Source organism: Anarrhichthys ocellatus, unplaced genomic scaffold (genome assembly GCF_004355925.1).
Source record: "Anarrhichthys ocellatus isolate YVR2014 unplaced genomic scaffold, GSC_Weel_1.0 scaffold12, whole genome shotgun sequence".
NCBI classification, from domain to species: Eukaryota; Metazoa; Chordata; class Actinopteri; order Perciformes; family Anarhichadidae; genus Anarrhichthys; species Anarrhichthys ocellatus.
The window spans coordinates 5,507,641-5,534,714 of NW_022280042.1; the positions used below are offsets into that span (position 1 = coordinate 5,507,641).

The 27,074-nt window shown below is 43.8% G+C and overlaps 5 protein-coding genes across 7 annotated transcripts; 3 read left to right on the plus strand and 2 right to left on the minus strand.

Annotated features, from left to right (window-relative positions):
* Positions 1 to 3,599: 3,599 nt before the first annotated feature.
* Positions 3,600 to 7,476, plus strand: aamp (angio-associated, migratory cell protein). The gene is made up of 11 exons (XM_031852203.1): positions 3,600 to 3,900; positions 4,335 to 4,463; positions 4,541 to 4,660; positions 4,749 to 4,888; positions 5,199 to 5,343; positions 5,450 to 5,533; positions 5,933 to 6,048; positions 6,152 to 6,246; positions 6,457 to 6,547; positions 6,638 to 6,792; positions 6,876 to 7,476. Exons 1-11 carry the CDS (start codon positions 3,810 to 3,812, stop codon positions 6,949 to 6,951), a joined length of 1,242 nt encoding a protein of 413 aa, XP_031708063.1. The 5' UTR covers positions 3,600 to 3,809; the 3' UTR covers positions 6,952 to 7,476.
* Positions 7,477 to 11,934: 4,458 nt separating this feature from the next.
* LOC116386211 (G-protein coupled bile acid receptor 1) lies at positions 11,935 to 16,334 on the plus strand. 2 transcript variants are annotated; one of them, XM_031852249.1, is made up of 2 exons: positions 11,935 to 12,185; positions 13,147 to 16,334. In XM_031852249.1, exon 2 carries the CDS (start codon positions 13,212 to 13,214, stop codon positions 14,241 to 14,243), a length of 1,032 nt encoding a protein of 343 aa, XP_031708109.1. In that variant the 5' UTR covers positions 11,935 to 12,185; positions 13,147 to 13,211; the 3' UTR covers positions 14,244 to 16,334. The 2 variants fall into 2 exon arrangements, with proteins under 2 accessions (XP_031708109.1, XP_031708110.1); XM_031852250.1 differs by having other exon boundaries at positions 13,152 to 16,334.
* On the minus strand, positions 14,784 to 18,722 carry LOC116386209 (keratin, type II cytoskeletal 8-like). 2 transcript variants are annotated; one of them, XM_031852246.1, is made up of 10 exons: positions 18,530 to 18,722; positions 18,073 to 18,350; positions 17,137 to 17,345; positions 16,878 to 16,938; positions 16,664 to 16,759; positions 16,389 to 16,553; positions 16,175 to 16,300; positions 15,872 to 16,092; positions 15,750 to 15,775; positions 14,784 to 15,617 (listed from the first exon to the last, which is right to left on the minus strand). In XM_031852246.1, the coding sequence occupies exons 2-10, from the start codon at positions 18,232 to 18,234 to the stop codon at positions 15,436 to 15,438; spliced, it is 1,248 nt and encodes a 415-aa protein (XP_031708106.1). In that variant the 5' UTR covers positions 18,235 to 18,350; positions 18,530 to 18,722; the 3' UTR covers positions 14,784 to 15,435. The 2 variants fall into 2 exon arrangements, with proteins under 2 accessions (XP_031708106.1, XP_031708107.1); XM_031852247.1 differs by having other exon boundaries at positions 15,529 to 15,664.
* Positions 18,536 to 21,666, plus strand: LOC116386210 (keratin, type I cytoskeletal 18-like). The gene is made up of 7 exons (XM_031852248.1): positions 18,536 to 18,991; positions 19,188 to 19,270; positions 19,396 to 19,552; positions 19,645 to 19,806; positions 19,903 to 20,028; positions 20,357 to 20,586; positions 21,290 to 21,666. The coding sequence occupies exons 1-7, from the start codon at positions 18,611 to 18,613 to the stop codon at positions 21,303 to 21,305; spliced, it is 1,155 nt and encodes a 384-aa protein (XP_031708108.1). The 5' UTR covers positions 18,536 to 18,610; the 3' UTR covers positions 21,306 to 21,666.
* A 19-nt stretch (positions 21,667 to 21,685) lies between these two features.
* arpc2 (actin related protein 2/3 complex, subunit 2) lies at positions 21,686 to 26,618 on the minus strand. The gene is made up of 10 exons (XM_031852251.1): positions 26,413 to 26,618; positions 25,557 to 25,591; positions 25,280 to 25,392; positions 24,488 to 24,533; positions 24,118 to 24,304; positions 23,894 to 23,987; positions 23,530 to 23,656; positions 23,341 to 23,441; positions 23,137 to 23,237; positions 21,686 to 22,540 (listed from the first exon to the last, which is right to left on the minus strand). Exons 1-10 carry the CDS (start codon positions 26,484 to 26,486, stop codon positions 22,519 to 22,521), a joined length of 900 nt encoding a protein of 299 aa, XP_031708111.1. The 5' UTR covers positions 26,487 to 26,618; the 3' UTR covers positions 21,686 to 22,518.
* Positions 26,619 to 27,074: the final 456 nt, after the last annotated feature.

The following is a 27,074-nucleotide window of genomic DNA, read 5'->3' on the forward strand; positions in this document are numbered from 1 at the left end:
AACACAAATCCTGAGGGATGGATGTTCCAAAAATACTTCATGTTTTTCTGGCCGGTGGCTGGGAAAGGAGCAGCGATCTGGCTAGAAAGTCAACAGGCGAGCGTGTACGGCCTGCACAGACTGCCGCTCTGCCACCACAGCAGACACATCACACACAGGCTGTGGACCAGACCACTTGCAGAGCACACACAACTGGCTGTTAGTGGTTTTGAGAAGGGAAGCCGTCATCTCGCCCAACGCGGTCCCACATGAGTCAGATGCAGCGTGCGGACAAAGCAGGCCGACCTCAGCGCCATAAAGATGATTTGCTTTGCCAGAGGAAGAAAGGAAACGCTTCCAAACATCTCGCAGTGCTTTTTTTTTTTTGACGGCGTGTAATGGGCCCTGTGCGACAGCAGCCTTCCGACATTAATCGATTGTGTGATGTGAGCTGAGGGCTTTTCTTGCATTCAAAAATGAGATGTAAAATCTTTCCAGGATGCCGTGAAACTTCAGCGTTTAAGAGAGAAAAGAGGGCAAAGGGAGCCACAAAGAGTTCTTGTTAAAAAAAAAAAAAAAGAAGAAGCAGAGTCAAGGCTTCTTCCAGTCGAGCCAGTTAGTCTAAAACTTTCCATCAAAGCCTCGCTGAGCTGCATGGAGTAATTACCTCTCACACAGCAACAGCTCCCGGGCCTTATTACTGATACTGTTTGTGTGTGCATGCTTGAATGTGTGTGTGTGTAAAAGGTGCACACACACACACACACACAAAAGTAGATGCATTGGCCTCCATGTCCTGGTCAGGCAGAGTGTGTGTTTCCATGTGTGTGTGTGTGCCTATAATGTAACAGCGCCCCTTGAGTGTCCTGTTTTTTAGACATAAACCAGCTTGCCGGAGTGATAAACCGAGAAATGTTTTTATGAAGGGGTCGCTGCTGGTCTCTGCTGTCCTGATGATGGCACAGAGAAAGCCCACCCAATGTGCTGCAAGTGAAAAGCATGAAAACCTCCAGTTTGCTGTGACACCCGAAGGCATCAATTCTCTCACCTTCAAATGTTTGAACGTGTCAGTGTTGTTGGAATCATACATTTGACTTATTTTCTGATGTTCAGATTCAAAAGGAGTACTCAGATATTTGACTTAAGTGCTGTAACAGCAATGTGAAAGTCCTGCATTCGTATCCTACACCTAAATACAGACGAATAATCGACAAAATCTGTGATCCACATCATGTGAAAGATCTCACTAAAACCTCACAAGAGATGCTGATAATGAAGAGAAAAGAGAAACTGACTGAAAGAGGTGAAACAGCAATTCTTTTCAGCCAATGATTGCTGTTTTATTGGATGTCGTGGTTGCTGAGGGGACTGAATCACATGTTGTCTGAGGTCAAACCAGCTCATGATTTCTATTGCATATATGGTATTTCCTGTTTCTCCTCTGTATGTACAGTCTATGCTCCTGACTCGGATTAAACCTGCGGATCCAACTTTATCCAGTCGTGTAATCTTTCTTTGATGTGACCGGTCGAATTTGACGTTTCTGGATTTTATTGATGAACCTCAGAGCTGCTAAGCCGAAAAGAGTCCCCTCGTCTGGGTTTTAATGCAGAGTCTCATGGTGGTCTAACTGCTTTCTTCATGGAAAAACAGTGACCGCTTGCCATGTTTCTGTATGAAAAAGAGTTTATTTAAAACATTTGTATTTGCATACAGTTTGTATCATCTGCTGATTGACATTCCCAAAGGAATCCAACAACGTTAGAGGCCTTTAAGTCATGTGAACAGGAGCTGAATGAAGTCCTCTGCCAGCTCGACAGCCAGAAGAAAACAAAAAGGCGATGAACTGTCGAAACAGATTGACGAAATAAAGCGGCTGTAACTTATGTCGTCTAACTTTCCAGCGTTCCTCGCAACCTGGCCGAGAGTCTCTCACTCACTGCAGATTGAAAACGTCATAATAATGTACACTCTGATGTTTCCACATCATGAGACGGTTGTATTTTTCCAGGGAAGGCTTAAAACTTGGGGGGGGGGGGGCCTGGGCAGCCAGTAAAACTTATTTGGGCATGCAGCGGCTGAGCTCTGCCAGCAGCATATAGCAGGGGACATAAAACCCCAAAAACCTGAGGTAGACAAACTGTGTTAAGTGTTAAAATATCTCAGGCGATGGAGCTTTTGATGGAGCGATGAAGGAAGAGAGGGGGCCACTAATGTTAGTCCTGTGGTTTACTGCAGTCTTACATATACATACATCCAAACATCAACTCAGAAAGAGGCGCTTGTCTTCTCGTTCCCCTTGCAGAGGGAGGTCAGAGGTCAAGATTCAAGCTGGTGGAAACCTGAGAATTAAAAAAAAATGGTCCCTCTACTGCTTTGATTGCACTGACAGTTTCAGATAGATTTACACCCTAAAATATCTCTAAACAGTGTCGTCTGACTGTGCAGCTGCCAAAATCACAACGAGAGGAGCTTGATACTGTACCACAAGGTCCCCATTAAGAAAAATAAACCTGATTTTAAGCATTGATAACACAGAAATCTACACCTTTCTAATGTTTTGTCATAATGTTACTTGAGTTTAAAAATCCCACAAGGCAATGCTTAACCTCTGCTCCGCTAATAACAGCCCGTAGATTACAGTTTTGTGTCACTGCACACATCAGTAATGGAGCATGATGAATAATGAGTATCAGTTCACTAGAGGGCCGCCGAGTGTTAATCATGGAGGGAATGAGAGAGAAGGACTTCTGTTCTGACTGAGAGGGACATATTATTCCAATCACACAATGAGGAACACTTCACAGGGCTATTTTAAGAGCGACTGTGTGACCGAGAATTATTTTTTTGCATGTAAAAGGACTTTTGCTTCCTGTTCCTATTTTTTTCCTATGAAAATGCTCAAAAATAGGAACTACGTAAAAGATATTTTCTGCATGATGCTGATCATGATACTGATGACAAACACAAGAAACAGAAATACAGTTATTGAAATCAGCTGGAGGCAAATTGGGTTTTGTGATGGTTGCACAAAAACTATGAAAATAATGGCTCTGTACATATTTGATGCTGGAAGTCTATGTCTGCCTAATTATTGATAGAAATAGAAAAGAAAAGATTGTTATTATTTGACAAATTGTTTGATATTTTTAGTATCTAATACGAATGCTATGATTTAAAAAAAACGTGTCTCTCTTTCTGAAAGCCAACACACTCATATATATTATTTGTGTCACTTTGAGGTCAATATCGCTCTATTGAAATTGACTTCGACAGAAAACTATTCATAAAAAACAAGCAAAATTGAAATAATACTAGAAAAAACTAGCAGTTCATTGGTATTATTATGCTATCATGCTAAAGTCTCATCCAAAACGTAAAAAGACAGATTAGTTTAGTGTTAATGTTTATGTTTATGAGGAGAAATGACACAATAAGAGGTCGAAGCATCTTTATAAACCATCTCCAGGCTTTTAAACATCCTCCAAACTGGTTTAACAGTATTTTCTGAGCAGTATCACCAGTTTTGCACAGCACCGCCATCTTGTGGTCGCGGAGCTGAATGACGCTGAAGTTGTTGCGACCACGTCCACACGTCATCAACGCGCGTCTGTCTCTGAAGTCTCCGCAGCATGTGAAGATAACATGGGGAGGCAGTTCATTTGATATTTAACGACTGTTATATTGATATTCACATACAAAAGTGTAACCGTTAACCGATTCTGTCAGTGCTTAGCTAACAGTGAGAGCCAGGTTAGCTACCGTTAGCTTTACCCGCGTGTGTTATACTACTTTTTGGTTGTTTTGCTAGCTTTTAGCCCGCTAAGAGCATGGACAACATGCAAGAAAATACGATTGATCTCCACGGAGATGAGGAAATCATTGAAGTCATCGACCTAAACGAGATGGAGCCTGATCCCGGTTGGTTGAAAACTGTTTACAACTCTACTGCAAGTCACTTTTGGCAGCATGTTTACTGTGGCCACACCTGTGTCAGGGTAGAGATTTGTTTTGGACGAACGTTAGCATCACATATCAACCAAACTGAACTTTCTGACAGAAGTTTGAGGGCCTAGCTCAGGATTTGTGGGGCTTTATTTCAGCCGAAGGGCCCTTTAATGATGACCTTCTGTATAATGTTATTTATCACACCACTGTTACTTTATCAGCACCACTCACTTTATTTTATTGGTCTCTAAATGCTCTTTTATAGTATCTATTCTCTTAGTTTATGTACCTTTTGTTATTTACCCTGTTTCTATACTTGTATATATTAAATGATGTCTTTGTACTGCTACAGTAACTGAATTTCAATAACCTTAAAGTTGAATTTTCTCTCTTTCCCTCTCGCCAAGATGATTTGGCTGATGACTTGGATGATGTCGACTTTGAAGACGCTCCAGACGATGACGAAGGCTGGGAAACCGACAACGAGATGGAAGAGGACCAAGACGACAGCGAGCTCACCTTCTCCAAACACACCGGTAGCACCTCGCCTTGATTTCACGCATCAGCAGGCAGATCCTGTGTGTTCAACTTTTAAATGGCTTTCTTTGTCCAGGCTCCGTGTTCTGCGTGAGTTTGGATCCCGCGACAAACAGCATGGCTGTAACGGGAGGGGAGGACGATAAGGCCTACGTGTGGAGGGTGAGCAACGGAGAAGTTCTGTTGGAGTGCACCGGTGAGTGTCGGAGGCCGACTGAAGGCTGCGCTAGAAGATCCAAACTGCGTGTACAGAAGCAGTCATTTTTCCCCTGTTGTTTCCACAGGTCACAAAGACTCTGTGACGTGCGCCGTGTTCAGCCACGACTCCTCCATGGTGGCTACCGGCGACATGAGCGGCATGATTAAAGTCTGGAAAGTAGAAACCAAAGAGGAGGTCTGGTCCTTCGAAGTGGGCGATCTGGAGGTGAGGAGGGAAAGAGTGCAATCCAATAATAGGCTTCTGCATCAGCAGTAGTGTCTGTTTAGTTTGTGCATCTGTAAGCACTTGTGAAAAGTATTTTTATGTGGGCTGAAGGAATTTATGAGCAAGTAACAGGGGATGACCGCTCAGGCTGAGAACTTGTGGTCTTGTGGAGGAAGTGAAGGATCAGACATTCTCCAATCTTGCCCTGTAGATCTGCTCTTTGACTACCAGTAGCAAACTGCAGCGGGAAATAATCTGTGTCTAACGCAGCTGTTATGTTGTGGTTGTCTTTACCCGGCTTCCTCCTCAGTGGTTGGAGTGGCATCCCTGCGCTCCGGTGCTGCTGGCGGGCACAGACGATGGCAACGTGTGGATGTGGAAGATCCCTTCAGGAGACTGCAAAACCTTCCAGAGTTCTGCATGCCAGGCCACCAGCGGCAAAGTCCTCCCCGATGGTGAGAGATGTCGAAAATACAAGACACAAATTCACCCACAGAAATAATCTGGAGACATCTTCAGAAGTCTTGGTGTGAAAATACTGAATTGTGAAAATGTCCCCAGGTAAACGGGCCGTGGTGGGTTATGAGGATGGAACGGTACGCGTGTGGGATCTGAAGCAGGGAAACGCCGCCCACGTCATTAAAGGTGAGTCTGGCAGCTCGACATGTAGTTTCATCCTGCTGTTTTCCTACATTTAAGGTTTTTAGTAGATTTGCGTTATCTAGATGAGAGCGTGTTAGAGGAAGGAGGTGACCGTGCCGCTCCAGCCCCGATGGGGAAAGTCAGTCTGGCATTTATTGTGATAGTGAGAAAAGAGTTAAAAGAGGTCATTGCTTCATGGAAAACAACAGTAAATACAAGCCAATAAGGGAAACTCTAAAAGTATCGGCCATTAATCAACTGCAGAGTTACAGCTCAATAAAACTCTGTTATATAAGACGCTAAAAATAGTCCGTGATCCACAATACAGACCATATCTGAGCTTCTCATCAAGAATCTTTGTGAAAGATCCATAAATTCATTTGGTTTTTTCTCGTTCGACAGGTCAGGATGGACACAAGGGGGCGCTCACCTGCCTGGCGTGTAACAAGGACGGCTCTCTGGTGCTGACCGGTTCCGTGGACGGTTTTGCCAAACTCGTCAACACCGCCACAGGCAAAGTGGGTGTCCGGAAAGATGGAGGAGGAAGCTGACACATTGTCCCGATGCCGTTTTTATAAGTGCTCTAACCTCTGTGTTGGTTGTGTCGCTTGCCGTGTGAAGGTGGTCGGAGCGTTCTCGCTGGAGAGCGGCAAAGCCAAAGGGCCGACGGAGGAGACGGAATCCAACTCTGTCGAGTCTGTGGGATTCTGCAACATGTGAGTTGTGAAGTCATTGAGTAGACATTAAACTGCAGAAAGTTTCCATGTAGGCTCACCAGGTGAATCCAGGTGCCACGATTTAATCATTTTCACTTGATACACTGTAAATGTGTGTTTTCTGGTTAGTTCCAACATCTCAAATTTCTCAAACTCAAGCTTGCTGCTTATTAAATGCTCAAACGTTTCGTCTCTCTCGTCCTTTCCCAGCCTGCCTCTCATTGCTGTGGCGTACCTGGACGGGACTCTGGCCATATACGACCTCGGCACGCAGGTCCTGAGGCACAGGTGCTATCACGAGGTACCACGCGGCACAACCTTTTGCTCAGTTTAGCGCACAGAGAAGCAGAAGAAGAACTGTCTGTTTATATTCCTTTCCGTGGTCCTCCAGGCTGGTATTGTTCACCTGCAGTGGGAGGAGTGTTCTTCTGTGGTGTCCACCTGCTGCTTAGACGGAGCGCTGCGCCTGTGGGACGCCCGTTCTGGCGGCATCGTGTCCGAGTACCGCGGCCACACTGCCGAGATCCTCAACTTCACCATCAACAGGTTCGACTTTGCTTTCTCATTATTTCTACGTCGTCTTTTTTGTTTCTTCAATCGCTAAATTCATTGTTCTTTTTCTCCTCCAGGGAGGCGTCTCTCGCAGTAACCGCGTCAGGAGACAACCAGGCGAAGGTCTTCTGCCTCCAGAGACCCGACCGGTAAAGAGAGCAGCAGGAAGATCGGAGGAAATCCAGCAGAGACATTTCATGAACGAACTTTTTGTTCTCTTAACACTCGAGAACATGCTTCCCCCTCCCCCTCAGGATTTTAACATGTGTGGTCTCGCCATCGTATATCTGACCCGCTTTAGTGGGATCGTAGCATCCAAACGATCATTTGTCCTGTTTTCATCAGGACTTTAAGATAATTCAAGAAAGAGAAAGAAAGAGTTTTTGATCTGGTCTAGACAGAAGTTTAAAACAAGCTGTTGCTCATTGTTTTCTTAAGTACGCTCTTGTGCAAGAATCTGAGACACTAAACTAAACAGGAAAAGAGTCAACGAGAGATTCATTACAGTGACCGGTGCCTTTGACATCCCTTTTAATGTTCCTTTGGTCTTAGTCAGAAGTTGTTCCATAATTGTTTTTTGTCCTAGTTTACTCACTAAGGGGGTACACACACACACACACACACACACACACACACACACACACACACAGTGGGGCAAAAAAGTATTTAGTCAGCCACCAATTGTGCAAGTTCTCCCACTTAAAAAGATGAGAGGCCTGTAATTTTCATCATAGGTACACTTCAACTATGAGAGACAGAATGGGGGGGGGGGAAAGAATCCAGGAAATCACATTGTAGGATTTTTAATGAATTAATTGGTAAAATAAGTATTTGGTCACCTACAAACAAGCAAGATTTCTGGCTCTCACAGACCTGTAACTTCTTCTTTAAGAGGCTCCTCTGTCCTCCACTCGTTACCTGTATTAATGGCACCTGTTTGAACTTGTTATCAGTATAAAAGACACCTGTCCACAACCTCAAACAGTCACACTCAAAACTCCACTATGGCCAAGACCAAAGAGCTGTCAAAGGACACCAGAAACAAAATTGTAGACCTGCACCAGGCTGGGAAGACTGAATCTGCAATAGGTAAGCAGCTTGGTGTGAAGAAATCAACTGTGTAAAGGATCCATGTAAAGGAAAGAATGAATGGGGCCATGTATCGTGAGATTTTGAGTGGAAGCCTCCTTCCATCAGCAAGGGCATTGAAGATGAAACGTGGCTGGGTCTTTCAGCATGACAATGATCCCAAACACACCGCCCGGGCAACGAAGGAGTGGCTTCGTAAGAAGCATTTCAAGGTCCTGGAGTGGCCTAGCCAGTCTCCAGATCTCAACCCCATAGAAAATCTGTGGAGGGAGTTGAAAGTCCGTGTTGCCCAGCGACAGCCCCAAAACATCACTGCTCTAGAGGAGATCTGCATGTGGAGGAATGGGCCAAAATACCAGCAACAGTGTGTGAAAAGCTTGTGAAGACTTACAGAAAATGTTTGACCTCTGTCATTGCCAACAAAGGGTATATAACAAAGTATTGAGATGAACTTTTGTTATTGACCAAATACTTATTTTCCACCATAATTTGCAAATAAATTCTTTAAAAATCAATGTGATTTTCTGGATTTTTTTTTTTTCTCATTTTGTCTCTCATAGTTGAGTTATACCTATGATGAAAATTACAGGCCTCATCTTTTTAAGTGGGAGAACTTGCACAATTGGTGGCTGACTAAATACTTTTTTGCCCCACTGTGTGTGTATGTATATATATATATATATATATATATATATATATGTGTGTGTGTGGTCTTCCAGCTCTCGGACACATTGTTCAGGAATTATCTCGCCAAGTTTGTGATGTAAATACAACACAATAAATGATTGACTTTCTTCAGGGCTAATGGCTACCTGCACCTCTTGAAACTCTTCATCTGATAAAATAGTTTATACTCGTGTGTGTGTGTGTGTGTGTGTGTGTGTGTGTGTGTGTGTGTGTGTGTGTGTGTCAGCTGAGATAAGATGAAGCAGTGAGTTCATACTCGAGGAGGAAATGTTTTGTGGGTCCCGGTGACTTGTGGAGTGGCTGAGAAAGCGTCTCTTAACTTGTTTAGACTCGGGTTTGATTCACTTTTAACCCTGATTGGTTTTATCCATCTTATCCGATATGAGTAAACAGAGGAGTTGAGTCAGTCTGCAGACGACAGGAGACGACAAGTTTCCCAAAAACCACAGCCGAGAGATGATTCAAGGTAGAGGATTAAAAATGAGAAGCTGGTGAGTACAGTCACAGTGGATGACTGTGATTTAGAAAAGACCAAATGCGTATCACCCTGTCTTTAATACCAAATTAAGATTCTTATCATTTAATAGATCAGGTTATGTTTAGCCCACGGTGACCCGCTACCACACAAATACTATTAGGAGCTTCATTAAGTCATTACTCCTGTTGAACGCCACATTTATCTTCCTGTCCTCCCACTGCAACGACAAACATACAGAATGTTTCTTATGCTCACTGAGATTAACTTTAAAATAAACCAACCAGCGCTCAAACGTTTTAAAAGTCTTGTTTCAAGGCCAAAAGCTGCTCTGCCCGTTGAACTCTATTGTTCTGTTATCCTCCTCTCCCACCGGCTGTAAGTCACAATGAAGGAAAAACAACCGTCAGTCGGTATCCTGCGCACAAGTGCTTCTTCCTTGTACCTGGATCCTCATTGTGTGTGTCCAAATGTGCATGTATCCATGCATAACTCACCCAGACAGGTGGGCCGTAAAACACGCGCACACACGCGTTTGTGTGATTCTCGAAGGTGTTGCATGTTTTATTGTATGTATTTCTGCACTATAGGTTGCAGAAAGTCATTTAGTGACCAGAGGAGGAAATAACACCTGTGTGTGGCGTTCACTGGAAGCAGGATATTTTCCTCATCTGTCACAGCGGTGTGTTTGGCCTCAAAGGTCAGCCTGCTGTGAAGACAAAAGGCGAGGAGTGGCCCAGAGGATTATCACCTCCAGACCTCCACAGGGACCGAAAGCCCGATCTATTAAATTGCAGCTCATATTGCTGCCGAACAAAGAGACCGATGCTGGTGCCAAGGTACACATGTCTGCAGGAAGAGGACCCGTTCAAATCTGTTTCACAAAAACTCACACAATAATTGATTTAAAATATTGTTTATAAGGGATTCAGTTAAGATATATTTGTGTATCTTTCTGGAAAAGACACTGCAAAAAGGCCACATTTTTAGCTGGGAATGTCAGGAATTCAATACCCTGAAAGAAACGAGGAAGTGTAAGCAATTAAAGCAGGTATTTCTTTATTAATATAAAGCAAAAACCGTACATATTTAAGTTCCAGGACCCTTCCAGTGTCGTCTGGAGCAAGGAAGTGGTGCCACATTTTAGCTAACGTTAGCTAGCTTGACAAAAAAAGCCAGTCAGTAGAGGACCTTTACTTAGTCATATGTGATGTTTCCACTGTGTATGAAGCATACAGATTAGATCACTGGTGTACTGTTGAAGAGGATCCGGTGTTCTCGGAAAGCCAAGGCGCTCCATCTTCTCCTTCTGTAATGTCAAGATGTTTCATGTCCAGCGTGTCCTCCCTGCGTAGTGTCTTCCCAGACATCTCTGTTTAAAACCACTATCTGACGGGAGCTCGTCCATCTCGACTATCAGTGAAGGAGTCTTCCGTGCCTGGCTAAGAAAGCAGGTCACCGCTCGGGCCTTCCATCCAGCACTGTGTTTAAATATGAGACGCGTGTGACAGCTGTTATGAATTCAGACATACACACTGTTGTATGTATATGTTTAGGTCAGTAAAGGGCCAAGTAAAGGCAGCGAAATACATCTTTAACCGACTCTACAACCGTATGTTGTGGACGTAGCTGACTCATTTTTACAGAGTGTCGTACGTTGAAAGAATGTTTCTAAAAGTGAAATAAAAAAATAGCAGCTTGGCTTTCATTGTGTTGAATAAAAGTTAATTATTGTGCGTGTATGTTGAGGATAATCCTATCGATTTAAACAAATTATACATTTAATCACTTGTTATTTTTCTTACTGAAAGAGTTAACGTTAGCTTACTGCTAGTCGCTGCATGCGGGTACAGTAGCTCCCGTAAAACCGCAATTTGTTGGTTTTCCATTTCTGTTTGTATATAAATTAAACAAATAATATGCAATGTGTTAATTAGTGAGCTTTAGAGGCGTATTTTTGAACTTCGACTATTAGACTATAGCTGTTTCCTTGTGCATGCAGTCTTTGGGCTAAGCTAACTAACGCCTGGCTCCAATTAGTGCTTAGCTAAACAAAAACATAGATAAATTAATAAATGTGTGATCAATTTAAAGTAAATGATTAAAAGCTGGCCAAAAAAATAATGAATACATATATTAGAGGGCAATCAAAGAATAAAGAATATTGCTCATTTTGATTTCTTTCATTTGTTTCAGTGTTCATGTCTATGTTAATTCCTACAGGTTTACCCATTTATTAATTCATGTTATGTATTTGTTTGGGCCCCTGTACCATTTCACTGATGCTATAAAACAATCTAATTAAAAAAATATTAATTTAAATCCCCCACATCCTTAAAACTCCCGCTCTTGTCCACAGTTCTAAAGAAAGTCATGTTTCTACAGCTTCTAAATATTCTGATTAACAATATTTTCCCCCTGAGACAACTTAAAAATTGTGAACTCTCTTGGCTTGAAAATATGTGTCAAGGGAAAGAATATTGTTAGATGTATTTCCCATTTCTTATGTTCCTCGAACTGAGGTTTCACTTGAAGATCATAAATATCAGAAGCATCTGGGGGCCATTATGGAGGGTGTGAAACCAGACCGCTTGCCTGCTGATGGTACCCAGGAATGTCCTTATCATTTTCAGGCTGCAGTGATAACAGCTTTCCATCCGTCTTCCATTCATGGACGCGAACTGCAATCCTGGGCAGTAGTGAACAAAAGCTGCAAGGGGCTGATGGATGAAACGACAAGTTCATAGGTGAAGTGTTAACGGACACTGCTGCTTCATCCTCAGTGTGACCGGCGACCCCCCCCGTCAGGAAGAGACTATAAGCAGTAGAACTGCTGCCACCTCCTCCTTCAGTGTGCACTTCCCCTTTAAAGTCTCTGAGAGGAACAGACTTAGGCTGCTCTCTCTGTCTCCCTTGTAGTTTGTGGTGAGGCTGCCGTGGCTGACTTGACTGAAAGGATTATTAAACTTAAGAAGAAGAAGAAGAAGCTCCTGTCGTTTATGTGGAATCTTCTGCTTGTGGATGTGACATGCAGGGGAACCGGGTCGAGGTTATCAGGATTGTGATAAGAAACTGTTATTTATTTGCATTTCCTTTGCCAAAGGATACATGACTGGACCGTTCATCCAAAAAAAAGGTAAAAGTTATCATAAGTCATCCTTTGAAACATCATTATATATTTCTCGTGATTTATTTGAAGTAGTATATTTTCTACTCTTTTAAAACCACTTTCTACATTATTGCAGGACTACAAAATATTTTAACTTTTTTTATTGAGAGGCACTTTTTTGTTAAAGCAGTAATTTAAGTAAAACCAATTTCTTTCTGTGTATTCACCTCTTAAAGGCTCTTTAAAAGCTGTATTTGTTGAAACTGTCACAGGACTTTGATACCATACAATTCACTTTATTGAGCTGTTTAGCAAATGGTATGTTATATATGTGGACATTAGAAATACTGGTATTTTGCAATATGTATTTGTAAGATCGTAATCATATATAATGCTCGCTTCTGCACATTAACAGCTGTTGCACAGTTGCAAACCCGACATAATAAAGTCTATTCATAAAACGTATGGACAAATAAAAACGATGTGTAATATATGGTTTATTGTAGTTCAATGTGAGAATGTCACTTGACCATAAACTGACTTGTTTCCTAAAGTCAAACTTGTTAAATGATCTCCGGGACATAGAACGGAGACAAAGCGGGGTGTAACTCCAGAGTCCCAGCTCATGAATTATTGAATGACAGCGGACTCGAATCCATTAACACGTGCTCTTATCTCGGCTGTCAGCTAACAAAGAGGTTAAATTAGTTTCACTGATTAAGAGATGACAGTGGGGTTTTTTCTCACTCTTTATTCCCAATGAGAGGTCACTTTGTTTAACTGTGAGATCGTAGCTTTCACTGACTTAAATTGGCTTTCAAGAGGTTTCCATAACTTAATCTTCTTGAATAGAGAATACCTTTTCTGAGTTTATTGTACTCTCTTTTCTGGTTTTGCATTTCCTCTGAAAGTTTCACTTGCTGTGATGGAACATGTCAGCTCGTTGGGCCTCCACTGCTACTCTATCAATGCGTCTCCTTCCCTGCAGGGTAGCTGTGCCTTGATGGGAGCAGAACCAGGCTGCAAAGGAGAGGAAGTGTGCAGAGTTCACACATGATGGACCGCAACGACTCCCACGCTCTGCTCTCCGGGGAGCAGCTCATCTATGCCATCACCGTACCGCTGTCGACCTCCATCATCCTGGCCAATCTCGTCATCATGTTGGGCATCGCCTGGAACCGCCAGCTCCACGACACGCCCAACTACTTCTTCTTCAGCCTCTTGGTGGCGGACTTGTGCACGGGCGTGGCGCTGCCCTTCATACCGCTCATGGGTCTGAACCGGGAGTTGAGTTTGAGCTCCTGCCTGGTGGTGCACGTTTTCCCAAACTTCCTCTTCCTGGCGTTCCTGTTCAACCTGGTGATGGTCCACTACGAGCGCTACATTTGCATCGTCGACCCTTTGCATTACAGTAACTTGTGGATGCATCGCAGCTTCCCCTTGGCGTTGCTTGTGGTTTGGGCCCCGCCACTTCTGTACGCATCCCTGCCTGCTTTCGGGTGGAATAACTGGACAGGGCCGGATTGGAACAACTGTTGTGCAAGTAGCCAAAATATAACACTACTTTCAAACTGTTCGCCAAACAAAACCACGTGCTGCTCGTACAGGCGAGTGTTCCCCAATGCTTTTATCTTCTTGGAGGTGTATGGACTCGTCCTTCCTGCCATACTAGCCATCGCTGTCATGACCGGTCGTGTGTTATGGATCACCCGAGGCCAGATGAAGGACATTTGTCGCCTCCATCGTTCGGTGGAGCGGGGAAGTCAGGCCTCGGACCGCGAGCAGAGGCTGAACCTGCGCTACGTTCGCTGCGTGGTGGCCGTGTCGCTGACCTTTCTCGCGTGCTGGGTGCCCTACCTCATTTACATGCACGTGTGCATCGTGTTCCTGATCAGCGACACCAAGCGGAGCTCCACCACTCACATCGTGCTGTCGTGCAGCGGCATCGGAAGCATGGCGGTGGTGCCGCTGGTGCTCGGCCTCTCGAACAGGCAGTACACAGAACCTGCGTGCAAGCTTCTCCGGAAGCTCAGAGACAGATGGAGGCGAAGGATGCAGGGGTCAGAGGAGGAGGTGGCAGTCTGAGAAAGTAGTGACGAAGACCACGTGTGCAAACTAAAGTTGGAAATGAGTTCCCAGTTTTTGCCATTTTTAGATAAACTGTTACAGGAAGCTTAAATACTGTAAAAGCAGGCTTCAGAGAAACGCCTGCTGCGTCCAAATACTTCCATTCGAAGACCAAAAGTTATATTTGTCGGTAAGATCCATTCAGGGGGAATTCGATTTTTATTTGAGACTTGATTAAACATAGAATACATGCCCTGCTTTTTGTTTCCCCAATCAAAGTACGTTTTTTAGCCGTGTTTGTACATGTGGGTGGAAAGGAGACTTTAATCCAATTAAACAGCAAACAAGGTCTGACTGTTATGGGGACATGAGGAGGGATGGGATATCATCATGGGGTCAGGGTACACCGTCACTGTGTCGTTTGTATGTGTTGCCGTGTTCTAGCATGTTTTTCCACATCGGAATATTGTGCACGTAAGACCGAGGAGAACCAGGAGAGGAAGAGGAGGAGGAGGAGGAGGAGGAGGAGGAGGAGGAGGAGGAAAATGAAGATGAGACGAGACTGTCGGGCTTTAAGCGACTGTACTCTTGACGCTTTATTTATTAATTGTATTCAACTGTAAATATCGAAGAGTAAACTTTGGATGCCCTCTGATTTCCTTGTGATCATTTGGACATGTTTGAGGTATAAAGCAGAAGGAAAAGATATTTCAAGCATGCAGAACCCCCCCTGAATTCTAGGAAGCATTATCTTTGTGAGAACAGAAACACTCCCTTTAACCAACCTGCTCGAAGCCACAAGATAATTATTTTATTGTTGACGTCATTGAGAAACCTTTACACCATTAGATATTATTTTCCACATTCCACAAAGACAAAATCGTATTCAGCACACAAAGGCATGAGAGATCACCTGCAAGAAACACACTGATGGTGCCAGGAACATTTGCAAAGGCAAACAAAGATAAGAAAAGATATTTCTTTTTAAAACACAGCTTGGCATAAACAAAATGTCTCCCAACTTCTACGAAAAATCCTTCCACTGGCCAAGAAGCTATTGTTAGACAGCACACAGAGATAGCATGAGGATTGTTACATTTAAAAGCCACTTTCATGATGATTCCTGAAGAGTTTATTTCATTATTTAATTCACATTTTTGCGGATTTACTGTAATGCTGCAGACACAGAGGAGTGAGAGGACAGTGCCGGTCAATCTTCGGCGTAATGGGAGCTTTCAGACACGACTCGGCCTTCCTCCACCTCCACCCGGATCAGCAGGCGTTTCTTGGAGGCCGGGTACACTGCCGGTATCAGGGTACCAGCCGGGACAACGGCGGGTTCTTGGGCTCGTGGCTTCTCCAGCAGGTGTTGCTTCAGTGGCAGGTGAACATCTGCGTGCGAGTAAGGACTTGGATTGGTTGGTTTGCTTTTTAGAAATCTGAGCGAAAGAGAGGTTTGATTTTAGCGGCACACAAAACATGAATCAGTCATGAGAAGGTTGATATGCATGAAATGGTTCTCACCTCCATTGCGCATGAGGTGGTATATTCTTCACAGAGAGGAGAGACGGAGACAGTTGTTAGTCCAAGCATTAAACGCATGGCGGTACATGTGACAACGAACAGCAATGTGCTCTCACACATACCTCTGCTCCTCGCCCTCCAGCAGCTTGCGGTAGGTGGCGATCTCGATGTCCAGGGCCAGCTTCAGGTTAATCAGCTTTTGGTGTTGGTGGATCTGTCCGGCCAAGTCTTGCTTGGTCCGCCTCAAGGCCTCCTCCAGCTGGGCGATGTCCTCCCGAGCCCTCTCCAGGTTGTTGTCGCCTTCTGTCCTCATGTCAATGATGTCCTTCTTCAGGGACTCTTCCTAACATAAGACACAGAGTGTAAAGAGAACATCGGCGGCTGAACTGGTGAACTCTGGGAGTGTTTATCTGTGTGATCACAACCTTCCTTTGGAGAGCCTCCAGGTCACCGTTGATTCTCTGGGTGTGGCGCACCAGGTCTGAGATGTCCCTCTTTAAATCACGCACATCCTTCTCACGCTGTCCTGCAGGTAAGACCATGGCATCCATCTAAGGGGTGGGGGAGATGGCACATTTTCACCGAGTCTGTTTGTAACTGTACAGGGCTGGTTCAAGGAAGAATCTTCCTCTTCCTCACCTTTTTCTGGTTCCAGTGCTCGGCTTCCTCCCTGGTGTGGGCGGCCATGTTGGCATACTGATTCTTGACCCCCTCGATGATCTTGTCCATGTCCAGAGACCGTTTGCTGTCGTCATGGAGGACCACTGTCTTGTTTTGGACGAGTGACTCCAGCTCCTTGATCTCCTGCAAGGGGGCAGACACAGATACCAGGTTGTAGCTTGACAGCACAGAGAGCGATATGTAACAAAACAAAAGGGTGAACAATAAAAAAATACAATAAGCCATTTATTTACCTCGTCATAGCCAACCCTGAGGAAGTCCAGTTTCCCCATCAGGTCCTCCAGCTCCAGAACCAGATCTACTGTCTCCAATTGACCGCCATCTACGTCCTGTTAGACACATACACATTAAACACATGCATGTGGTTAAATACAGGGCAGACACTATTTCCAAAATATCAGATTGCCGGAGGTTGAATAAATAAGCAGCGTAAAAAACAGACAGGACCTTTTTCTTGATGACAAACTCATTCTCCAGTTCAGCTTTCTTCACAAACTCCTCCTCATACCTGAAACCAATAAAAAGGGTGAAAAGTGAGTTTGTTCCATTAATGACATATTCAAGTCCTCTGGATTTATACTGTGTTTGCAGCTGTGGAAAACAGGGACATGATTTCCCTTCACTTTACATATTCTCATCCAAATAAGGACATACTGAAAGCTGAAGGGGGTCTAGTGTGTCTAAACACTGGCCGTGACCGACTGACCTCTTCTTGTTGTGGTCCACCTCCTCCTGGTTCTGGAGCAGCTCCGCCTGCAGTTTTTCTTGGTCGTTGAGCAACTTCTCGATCTGCTGCTCCATCTCGTTCTGCAGCTGCTTGACGATGTCGTCAACTTTGCCCTCATAGTCCCCCTGGTCCTTGAGGATGTTTCGCTTCTTGTCAAGCATTTTGTTCTCATCCTCCAGGTTTTTCACCTAAGACAGAGACACACATAAACTATGTGGATTATCTTCTACAGAACACATTTAGAAGTCTGTTTTTTATATTATTTATATATTTCAGGTTATGTTGACAGACTGATGACCCTAACAGAATTCAGATTTAAAGTTATATCATTATCCACAAGGTGGCGTCCTACATGTACCTCCAACATTGTCATGAAGGTAAGCGAGCAAAAGGAGACACTTTTCATGGCCTCCAAGTTACATAAATAGCTAATTACAGCAGACAGAGGCTGCTATAATATAATATATTATATATATATCAGTCATGCTCCCGGATTGGAAACAGGTTTTTACAAATGTTATAACCTCAACAAAGGCTTGTTGTTCATTTGTTGTTTAATGAAGTATTGCTCTGCTTGTAGGACTCATTGGGACATTTTGCGTTTGTTTAATGAGTGGATGAAATAGCAAACGAACACAACCAACAAAAGGAATTATTAATTCATAAAAACATGAAAAATGCACAAACATATTGAATAGATTAAATATTTTACTATTATAGCCCATCAAAAAACAACATCAAAAAGAGAGAACAACGACCTGTTCTTTATATGTATATTGCTTAATACATAATGTATTACATAACGTCATTATTTAGTCATAGGCTAACCTTTTTACTGATAAATAAACTATAAGTAGCCCAATTAATTAATTACATTTTTTTTTTAAATTAATTAACACATTTTAATTTACGCACCTTGTCAATCAACTGGATGAACTTGTCGTTGAGTCCAACCATGGCGTCCTTCTCCCTGGATTTGACCGACGGGTCGATCTTATTGTCGGTCGAGGAGCTTTTCACCGGTCCCTTGATGCCGGGGGAGTAGGACTGGCTGCTGTAATCTCTCGGTTTAGACATTCCGAAGTTTGTAACAGCGAGATGAAACCCAGAAGTTGAACAGGTGAGCTGTGAAGGCACCTGCAGCCTCACCTGCTTTTAAGGTCGACAAGGACCACCCATCACCTCCCTAAATTCTGCATGCGTCCAATCAAGAGAGGACAAGTGCAGTAAAACAGTGAGAAAATAAAAAAATCAACATGAAATACTTGAATTTGGAGTCTGAACCAGTTTGTCCAGGAGTGGTGCTGGGCACCGGGAGCCAATGGTATAGGTAGGGGCGGATGCATGCGTAAAAACCAGGTATAAAACCTACCTGTCTCCATCACATCCATCATGACTCTCCAGTCAGAAGCGCTCTCTCTGTCGTTCAGCTCCCTCTCATCCAGCAGCAATCATGCCTTCAAACACCGCTGCCAGCATGTTCGGTGGAGCAGGGGGAAGGGGTTCCAGGGCGTCCGTGGCGAGCCTGGAGGGGCTGCGCACTATGCTGCGCAACAACGAGACGGACAGAGACTCCGCTGCCGTCGCTCCGGCAACTTCTGCCAAGCCTCCAGCTGCGGCCGCGCCCGTGGCCCCCGTGGCCCCCGCGGACGACAAGCAGACACTGCGGGGTCTGAACGACCGGCTGTCGGACTACCTGGGCAAGGTGAGGCGCCTGGAGAAGGAGAACGACGACATGGAGAAAGAGATTGATGGGATTTTGGCCAAGAGGAAGACACCTAAGGGGCGCGACTGGGATGAGGTTGAGAAACCCCTGGATAATCTCAAGAAGCAGGTTGGTCATCAGGTTTCATTCTCACTTTATTTCTTAGTACAAAAATATGAAATTATTTTTATTCCATGCTGAGCACATTTTTCCTTCTCGCGTTCATGCTTCCTCTCATGAAATATGACAAACTGCATTACACATTTAAGGCTGAATCAAATTATATCCAAATAACGATATTACTATCATGCATTCATCTTCATAGATCAAAGACATCACCATGGACAACGCCAAGCTGCTGCTCCAGATTGAAAACACCAAACTGGCTGCTGAAGACTTCAACAAAAAGTGAATCTCATGCTACTTTTTAGTTTTGGAAAAAATTGGCTCAGGAAATAAAGTTCAGTAAACTTAGTTTGTTTTCATCGGTGGTTTGAGTGGATCATTGTTGGTTCCTCCCCCCTTGTATGCAGGCTGGATGAGGAGGAAAAGGCAGAGAAAGAATTAGAAAAAGACCTGGAGGACCTGAAGAAGACCATTGAGGATACCAAGCTGAACCAAACGCAGACACAGAAAGAGATCAATCTGTTGAAGGAGGAGCTCACTTGTCTGGAGCAGGAACACAAAGAGGTGAGGATTGAGACAGAAACAATTCAAGAATGTGTCACAAAAGTGCATCCATGTGAAATCTGAGGGCAAACTTGTAACTGTGGCTCTTGCAGGAGGTGGATGTCCTGCGTGAGAAGATCAAGGACTCCGAGGTGAAGGTGGAGATGAAGTCTCAGAGCTCCAACTTGGGTGACGTTGTCAACAAGATCCGCTTCCAGTACGATGAACTAGCCCAGAAGAACCGGAAGGACACCGAGGAGTGGTACCAGAGCGAGGTACGTTACCTAGACGTAGTTTACTTCTTCTCTTTCTCTCTTCAGTCCATCTCCTCTGTTCATCTCACCACTTTCATCTCATTTTTCCCTCTCCAGTTTGAAAACATCAAGGTGGTGGAGACCCAGAATAACGAGGACTTGCACTCTGGAAAGTCAGAGCTCAAGGAACTGCTCCAACAGAGGACATTTCTGGAAATTAAGATCCAGAGTTTGAAAAGCAAGGTAACCCCACAGACACACACAAGTCTATTCAGAAGTTTGGAGACGCCATTTTTTCGCCTTTCAATACACCAGTCAGATCAAAGTCGGAATGATGGGTGTCAGTCTACCTGACCTCTTCACAAGCATACCTGGCTGCCCTGTCATTACCATGAAAACCTGCTACTTTAAGACAGACAAACTCTTCATCCGTCTCACTGCCACCTGGATCTGCCCTTGCATAACAAAACAAATGCTCCAAAGAAGTCACGGGGAACTATTCGTTTTACATCTGGCCTCCTCGGTCTGATATCTAATGGCTAAAAAAAATCACTTCATGGCTTCCTTTCAGATCCACAATCTGGAGGAGGCCCTGGATAGCTCCAAAGTGGAGTACAGCCAGCGCCTGGGGCCCCTCAACCAGGTGATACTGCACCTGGAGGCGGAGCTGAGGGAGGTGAGGGCACAGGTGGAGCGCCACGTCGAAAACAACAAGAATCTGCTGTGTGTGAAGATGAAGCTGGAGGCGGAAATGGATAACTACCAGCAACTGATGCAGAGCATAACTCCCGACCCTGAAAGGTGAGGACGGTGGCGGCTCAGAAATACTGCACGATGGTTGCATGATGTCAGAGCTTTAGATGCATCCTATTGGCTACAGGAAATAGGCAATAGCACAAACACACAAAAGTAAGGTGCGCCTACTTGTTAGCATACTTATCCTACTTTTGTGGTGCAGCGCGGTAAGTTCTGGACTATATGAAGTAAAATTCACAAAGACTCCAGCATGTCCGTGTACTGACCTGATGGAAAAGTGTATCTCTATTAACAAGAATTACTGACTGACATGCTTTCTAGTTGGCTTCTTTCACACCCGGAACGATAACTTTAAATGATCAGGATTCGACCGCCTGTCTGTAGATTTGAAAGAGCTGGAAAGGTGTGAACAATACCTCAAATCTAACCCTCACATCGCCTCTTGAAGACATTGTTTGGGGAAACATGCTTATTTGCTTCCTTGCAAAAGAAAGAAAGATATCGATCTTCTCATTCTGAGCCAGAAAGCAAACAAGCGTGTCAAACCATTCCTTGAAAGCGTCTTGTTTCACTTAACTGCATGCGATCACACACTAGATTCTAACACTACACTGGGATCATAAATGTAATGCTCAATCGCAAAAGAAAGAAAATCTCATTTCTTTGTCCTGTGTTCACTTGACTCTCTGGTAGAATCGCACACAGATTAAAGGAAAGCTGAACACGTTGATGTTTTCTTTTTTTCCAGACCAGCGAAAGCCTGACAGCAAGGTGCCCGAGCAGCAGGAAGAGGTGAAAGAAGAAGCCCCTGTGAAGCAAGAAAGCTCCCCATCTGACAAATCCACTCCCCCCAAAGCCCCTGAAGCAGATCAACCCCCTAAAGTGGAGGAAGGAGAACAAGGTTGCTGTCAACAATGCACCAAGGAAGAAGAATAAACTCAAGACCAAAAATGAGAAAGATTCATCCTCTTCTTCCTCCTCCGAGAATGAAGATGAAAAGCCCAAGGAAGCCAAAGCCTGATCCTAAAAAGCTTTGCTGTCACTCAACCAACTTTCATATCAAACTGTTTGCTAACCTGTAAAGTTACTGTGAGGCTGCCCGTAAATAAATGTTTGATTTCAAAAGAAAGTCTCCACGCTCATTTTGTTGCCATTGTTTTTTTTTTTTAATACTTCATACAATATACTTTATTAATCACAGAGTGCAGTGATACTTTTGCATGAATGTGGATTGTGTACTTACTGTAATTATATGAATACTCCAACTGAACAGATTATGACTTCCATGTGAAGAAATGTAGAAAGAAACAAATATATACACCGAAGAAATCAGCCAAAATGCCACTGGCAGGTGAAAACCTAAAATCCCCTAAATGTCATCCATATTTATTAGTTTATTTCAATAGTTGTTATAAAAGATACTTCAATATATTTTAAAAGCCATTAAAACCAAAGTTTAGCATTTCCAATATACAGGTTAATCTACAAATATACTTATTTTCTTAGAAGAGGAGGAAAGGACAGCAGAAGGTTCTTGTCGTAAGTGATTTATTTTATTTTTTCAGATGACAATGGTACAGACGAAATGAGAGCACAGAGAGGGGGGGGGGGTGAAATCATCCAACACATGGATATATCTCACGGTGAAGGTTCAGGGGCAAGCAAGAGTACCAAATGGAGTAAAAGATATCGTATCAAAAATGTCAATTTTTTTTCATATATATATTTATATAGGGCTAATAATTCTCTTTTAACTATGCAAAGCAGGGAATGCCCATGTTTCCATTTATCTTGAGCCAACATTATTATTCATTTAAAAAAGAAAAAAAAAAAAAAAAAAAGAAAAGAGGAAGGACTGGACATGTATTTGGGGGCTAGAGGAGTCCTGTCCGATGTGGTGTTGAGTCTCAGTGGAGCGCGTCTGGGCTTGTCCACAAGGGGATTGGATTTCTCTGGTGGGGGGGGGGAGGGTTGGCCTCAGCGGGAGAACGTTTTTCCACTGAAAAACAAAAACAAGGACACATAAGGATATCGTCTTCCCTGGTACTGCACACAGACTTCAACAAACCTGTAGTCAAACGTAGAACTGACGGACAATAGTGTCATCATTTACTCTGCAAACAGTTAACAATAAGAGATCGGCACATCTATTTTCGGTTCCGAGTATTTCTTAGCCGATAACATCTTTTTCTATCTTCAAGAGACGGAATTCACGGGAAATGTTTCTTCCTCTTCACAACACGACGGCCGTGGGGCGATTGTTTCAATTACACGTTAACCACGGAACAAAGACTCTCTTTGTTCTGACAAGTTATATTTCGCAATCATTTCAAAGGATACAACTGTTTGGAGGTTTTAGGAAAGCAGAGAGCTGTAAAGATTCCTCAGGTGACTCACTTCAAAGGCTGCAAAAAGAGTCACACCTCAAATACACACAAAGTCACCGATGGAAAAAGGAAGGAGTGGACAAATAAAACCTGTTCAATAAGACAACAGTTGGATAAAACCACTAACATGGAATCATGACACTGCGTCTCATGATTAGACGAGCTGAACCTGAATGTGAGCGGTGGGGTACAGAGAGAGGCTACGTACGAGATGGTCTTCATCTCCTTCTTCTCGGCGTCGGGGCGAGCGCGGTTCAGCACCTTCAGGAACTCTGACGTCTTGGCCCTCATGCGTGTGTGGATGTAGGCCTTTGGGAGGAAAGGACATTGTCATCACACAAACATGCACGTAGAGATTTCCATCTGTGGTGTCAACCATGCAGACTCCCCCGCTCTCTGGGGCAAAACTGACCTTGGAGCACTTTATGTGGTAGTGCAGGTAGTCCCTGAAGGTGTGGATGAGGTTGATGGTGTTGTCTCTGGCGTTGATATTGGTGTGACGCGGGAACAGGACTGAAAACGTCCAATCAGTGTCAATACATCGGACTAGTAGATAAGTAGTTACAGTAGTGCAGCTGTAAGCCAATGCTTGCGTACTGACCAAAGGTGATGTATCCAATGTTGTCCCCGACAGCGGCGTCCGTGTCCTTCAGCTCCAGCGGGGGCTCCCTGTGGCTGAACAGCACCTGGGGGGCCGTGTGGCTGGCTCGCCGACCCTCTTTGAACTCCTACACACAAGTAAGTCGACCGCACACTCTAATTAATGCCATTAATATAAATATTATGAAATGAAAATGTTTTAGCTCGACAGCTAAAGAAGGAAATCTGTTCGGCTCTCGAGATGAGCTTGTCAGCTACTTAGCTTATTGCGTTAGCTCCAGGTCGGCCAGCGCTAACGTGATGCTAGGCATTATAACGGCCTTTAAATCGGCTCGCTGACTTCACGTACATATGGCCTCACGCACCTGCATGAAAACTTTGCCGATGATGACGTCGTCGTCGTCTTTGAACACCGTGCTGAACACAACCGTCACTCTGTCTTTCTTGGCCTCCAGATACCTGAGAAGAAAAAAAAAAACACATCAAGAGGTTTAAAAGCTTAAAAATTAAACTAAAGAACGTGTCAATCCACAACTTCTAATACAGCCGAGAGTATTCATGTCACACAAATATCTGAATTTGCATTTACATGGACTCGTCCTCTCTGTAGTGGACCACAGCCCTCTGCTCGCCCTCTTTGCCCTCTTCCTGGAACTTGAAGTACTTCTCGAACACGGAGGCGAAGCAGTTCCTCTTGAGCATACCCGCCTGGTGGACAATATCGTCTTTATTGGCCGGTAGCGCATCCAGATCGTAGAGGAGGGACACGTTGTAGGCTGGCAGGAAACAGAGCGATGAGGATTAAAGATGGTACAAAATGTCTCGTTGCTAGCACAGTACTTTTCATTTTCAAGTGAGCTACCACACACTAACAATAGATAGAAATGAGGAACAAAGTGGCTATGTGGAAGTTAGTCATCTATAAAAATCTCAAGCAATCGGTAACTTTGTGAGCTTACCATCCTCTGGTGCAACCAGGAAACTCCCATAGACCCTCTTGAGCAGCTGTAATTAAAAACACGAGCTGTTATTTTCATCCCGCTTCTCTAAAACACAGAAATGCAAATCCATCTCAGGTATTGGCAATGGAGCAGCGAAGGTCAACAAAAGACAGCTGAGGGAAACGCAGCAGTGTGGACCCTCCACCTAACCCTAAGCAGCAAGGCTAAACACGTCCAATGAAGAAGAGGTAGGAATGTGTGAGACTGCTTTCTAAATAGACTCTTCACAGGCAGGGTAACTGAACCATTCACTTATCCCCCTGCTCTTCAGCTTTAGGGAACAAGGAGGGAAGTTGTTGGCCGGCAGCCAAGAGATTCTCTCACACTCACACACACACACACACACACACACACACACACACACACACACACACACACACACACCATTTCCTCGCCTGGGGTGGGTCACACAAACTCACTTCCTGTTTCTACCAGAAGTCTCTGCAGCTGCTTTCTTCCTTACATGGCAACAGAGCCCTTGTGGTGGAGGAGTGTAGGGGTGTGTGTGTGTGTGAGAGCAGATAGCAATCATGACATCATACTGGTTTTTAAAAATACTTTATCAGCTCAAAATTGACACCAACACCTGTTAGAAATCAAGCTAATCAGTGTTCTTATAATGAAGTAACCCGTCACACACTTTTTTAAACTTTTAAAACTCAGGTTTAGGACCTAAAAGACAAGAATATTTCAGCTTCTGACATACGATATGATCTACGTTATGTTGCTCCCTGGTTTCGTGTGTCGTACCTCGTCCGCCCCGTGTTCCTGCAGCTCCTTGTAGAACTTCAGGGAGATGCTGACCATCACTTTGGTCTTCTCCCCGTTGGGGTTGGAGATGTGGTACAATACGCCATCGAAGTCTGCGGCAGAGATGAACATTAAACATTAATGTGGGGAGAACTCTTAATCTTTTCCCTGACACTTTGTGCAGCGATTACTGGCAAGGCTGAGCATGTGCAACAGGTTGATTGCATAATAGGTTATTATTGTTTATGTATAGTTATCTTATGCCACATAATCTCACCTGCAAACGTCACATCGACGGCCTCTGGTTTGGTTCTGCAAGGAGAACATTTAAATTAGCAGACGCATGAGGTATAAAGAGACACAAATAATTACAAAATAATTCATAAAATAATTCAGAGTCACTATTTCAGCATTTCTGAGAAGTCTTTGAGCTCTGATTTCAAGTCTGTGTTTCCTGATATGAGTTTTCTGTCCAAAATCTTTGGAAAAACACACCGCAAACATTAATATTTCAGCAGGATTTTCTAATAATTCAGTTTGACAATTTATATAAATATTTAACCAGCAAAACTCTATTGAGGGGATGCAACTACAACGTGTAATAAATGGACATTTTTAAAGGTGGATGCTGCAGCAGCTTGTCCAAAACTGCATGCTCCTAGAAGCTCTGCACACGGCTCAAGACTTGACTCGGCTTGACTAAAAGAATGCGGAAGCTGGACAGAGAGAGAGGCGATGGTTGGCTAACAAGTAGCCGCTAACTGGTACTAAAAGGGCCGTGGAAAGCATATATTTGGCCTTTTATTGAGTGGAAACAACAACAATCAATACAACAGCAGCAACCCTGTGTTGTTACACTGATGGTTAATGGTTAATGACGTCACCGGATATGTTTTTTTGGCATAATGAAGACACACCCCAGCTTCGGGCAAACCACTCACGGCGGTTGATCAAAATAATCCACATTTTCAACGACAAAACACGACTAACTAGGTGACGTGTTCAAAAAGCTGCAAACGGTGATCAACGGCCTCTGAAACCCCTCCCGCCCCCATTGCTTCATTGAATGCAGCCATCAGAAGCTAGCTGACGTTAGCATGCAATGCTAGCCAGGTGTAACAATGATTTCTCACCCGTTGGATGCGCCGTCGAACTTCAACGACAGCGTCTCTTCTATGATGCGGTTGTTGATTTCTAACAGGATCATCGCAGCGGACGCCGGTGTCGAGGAAAAAAGGGGGGGATGATCGGTGCTATTTGGTGGGATTAACCTCTTTGTCAAATTCTGCAAAATGTTCCCTGCCTTGACAGATCAGACCGCTTCCGCCTAGGCTCCTTCCGCCTGTCGCTTCCGCGTATTTTACACTCAGGACCCCAAAAGATAAGGGGGCACACAATGTTGCCTGTATAAAAAAAATCGTTACTACGATATTGTTCATTTGTGGCAAAGAAACAGGTCTGTCGCTGATTGAATGAACGACGGAGATTAGCTATTTACGTGTGATCAGTTTTGCATTAAACAAATGTCCAAATATACAAAGTATGCAAAACAAACAAATACATATTCTTTATATAAATCACAATTATCTATCATTAATCACCCTATCCATTGAAGGTATCTATTATTGACTAAAGTATCCTAATTATTTACAACATGCCTTACAGAGATGCTCTATCCAGATAGATAAAATAATAATGACATTATCTACATCATTTTGTTGTTGTAATAAAGCTTATCTTAACAGTATTGAATTTACCATTTCAGTCATATCTTCTTGTGAAACCCCACTGAAAT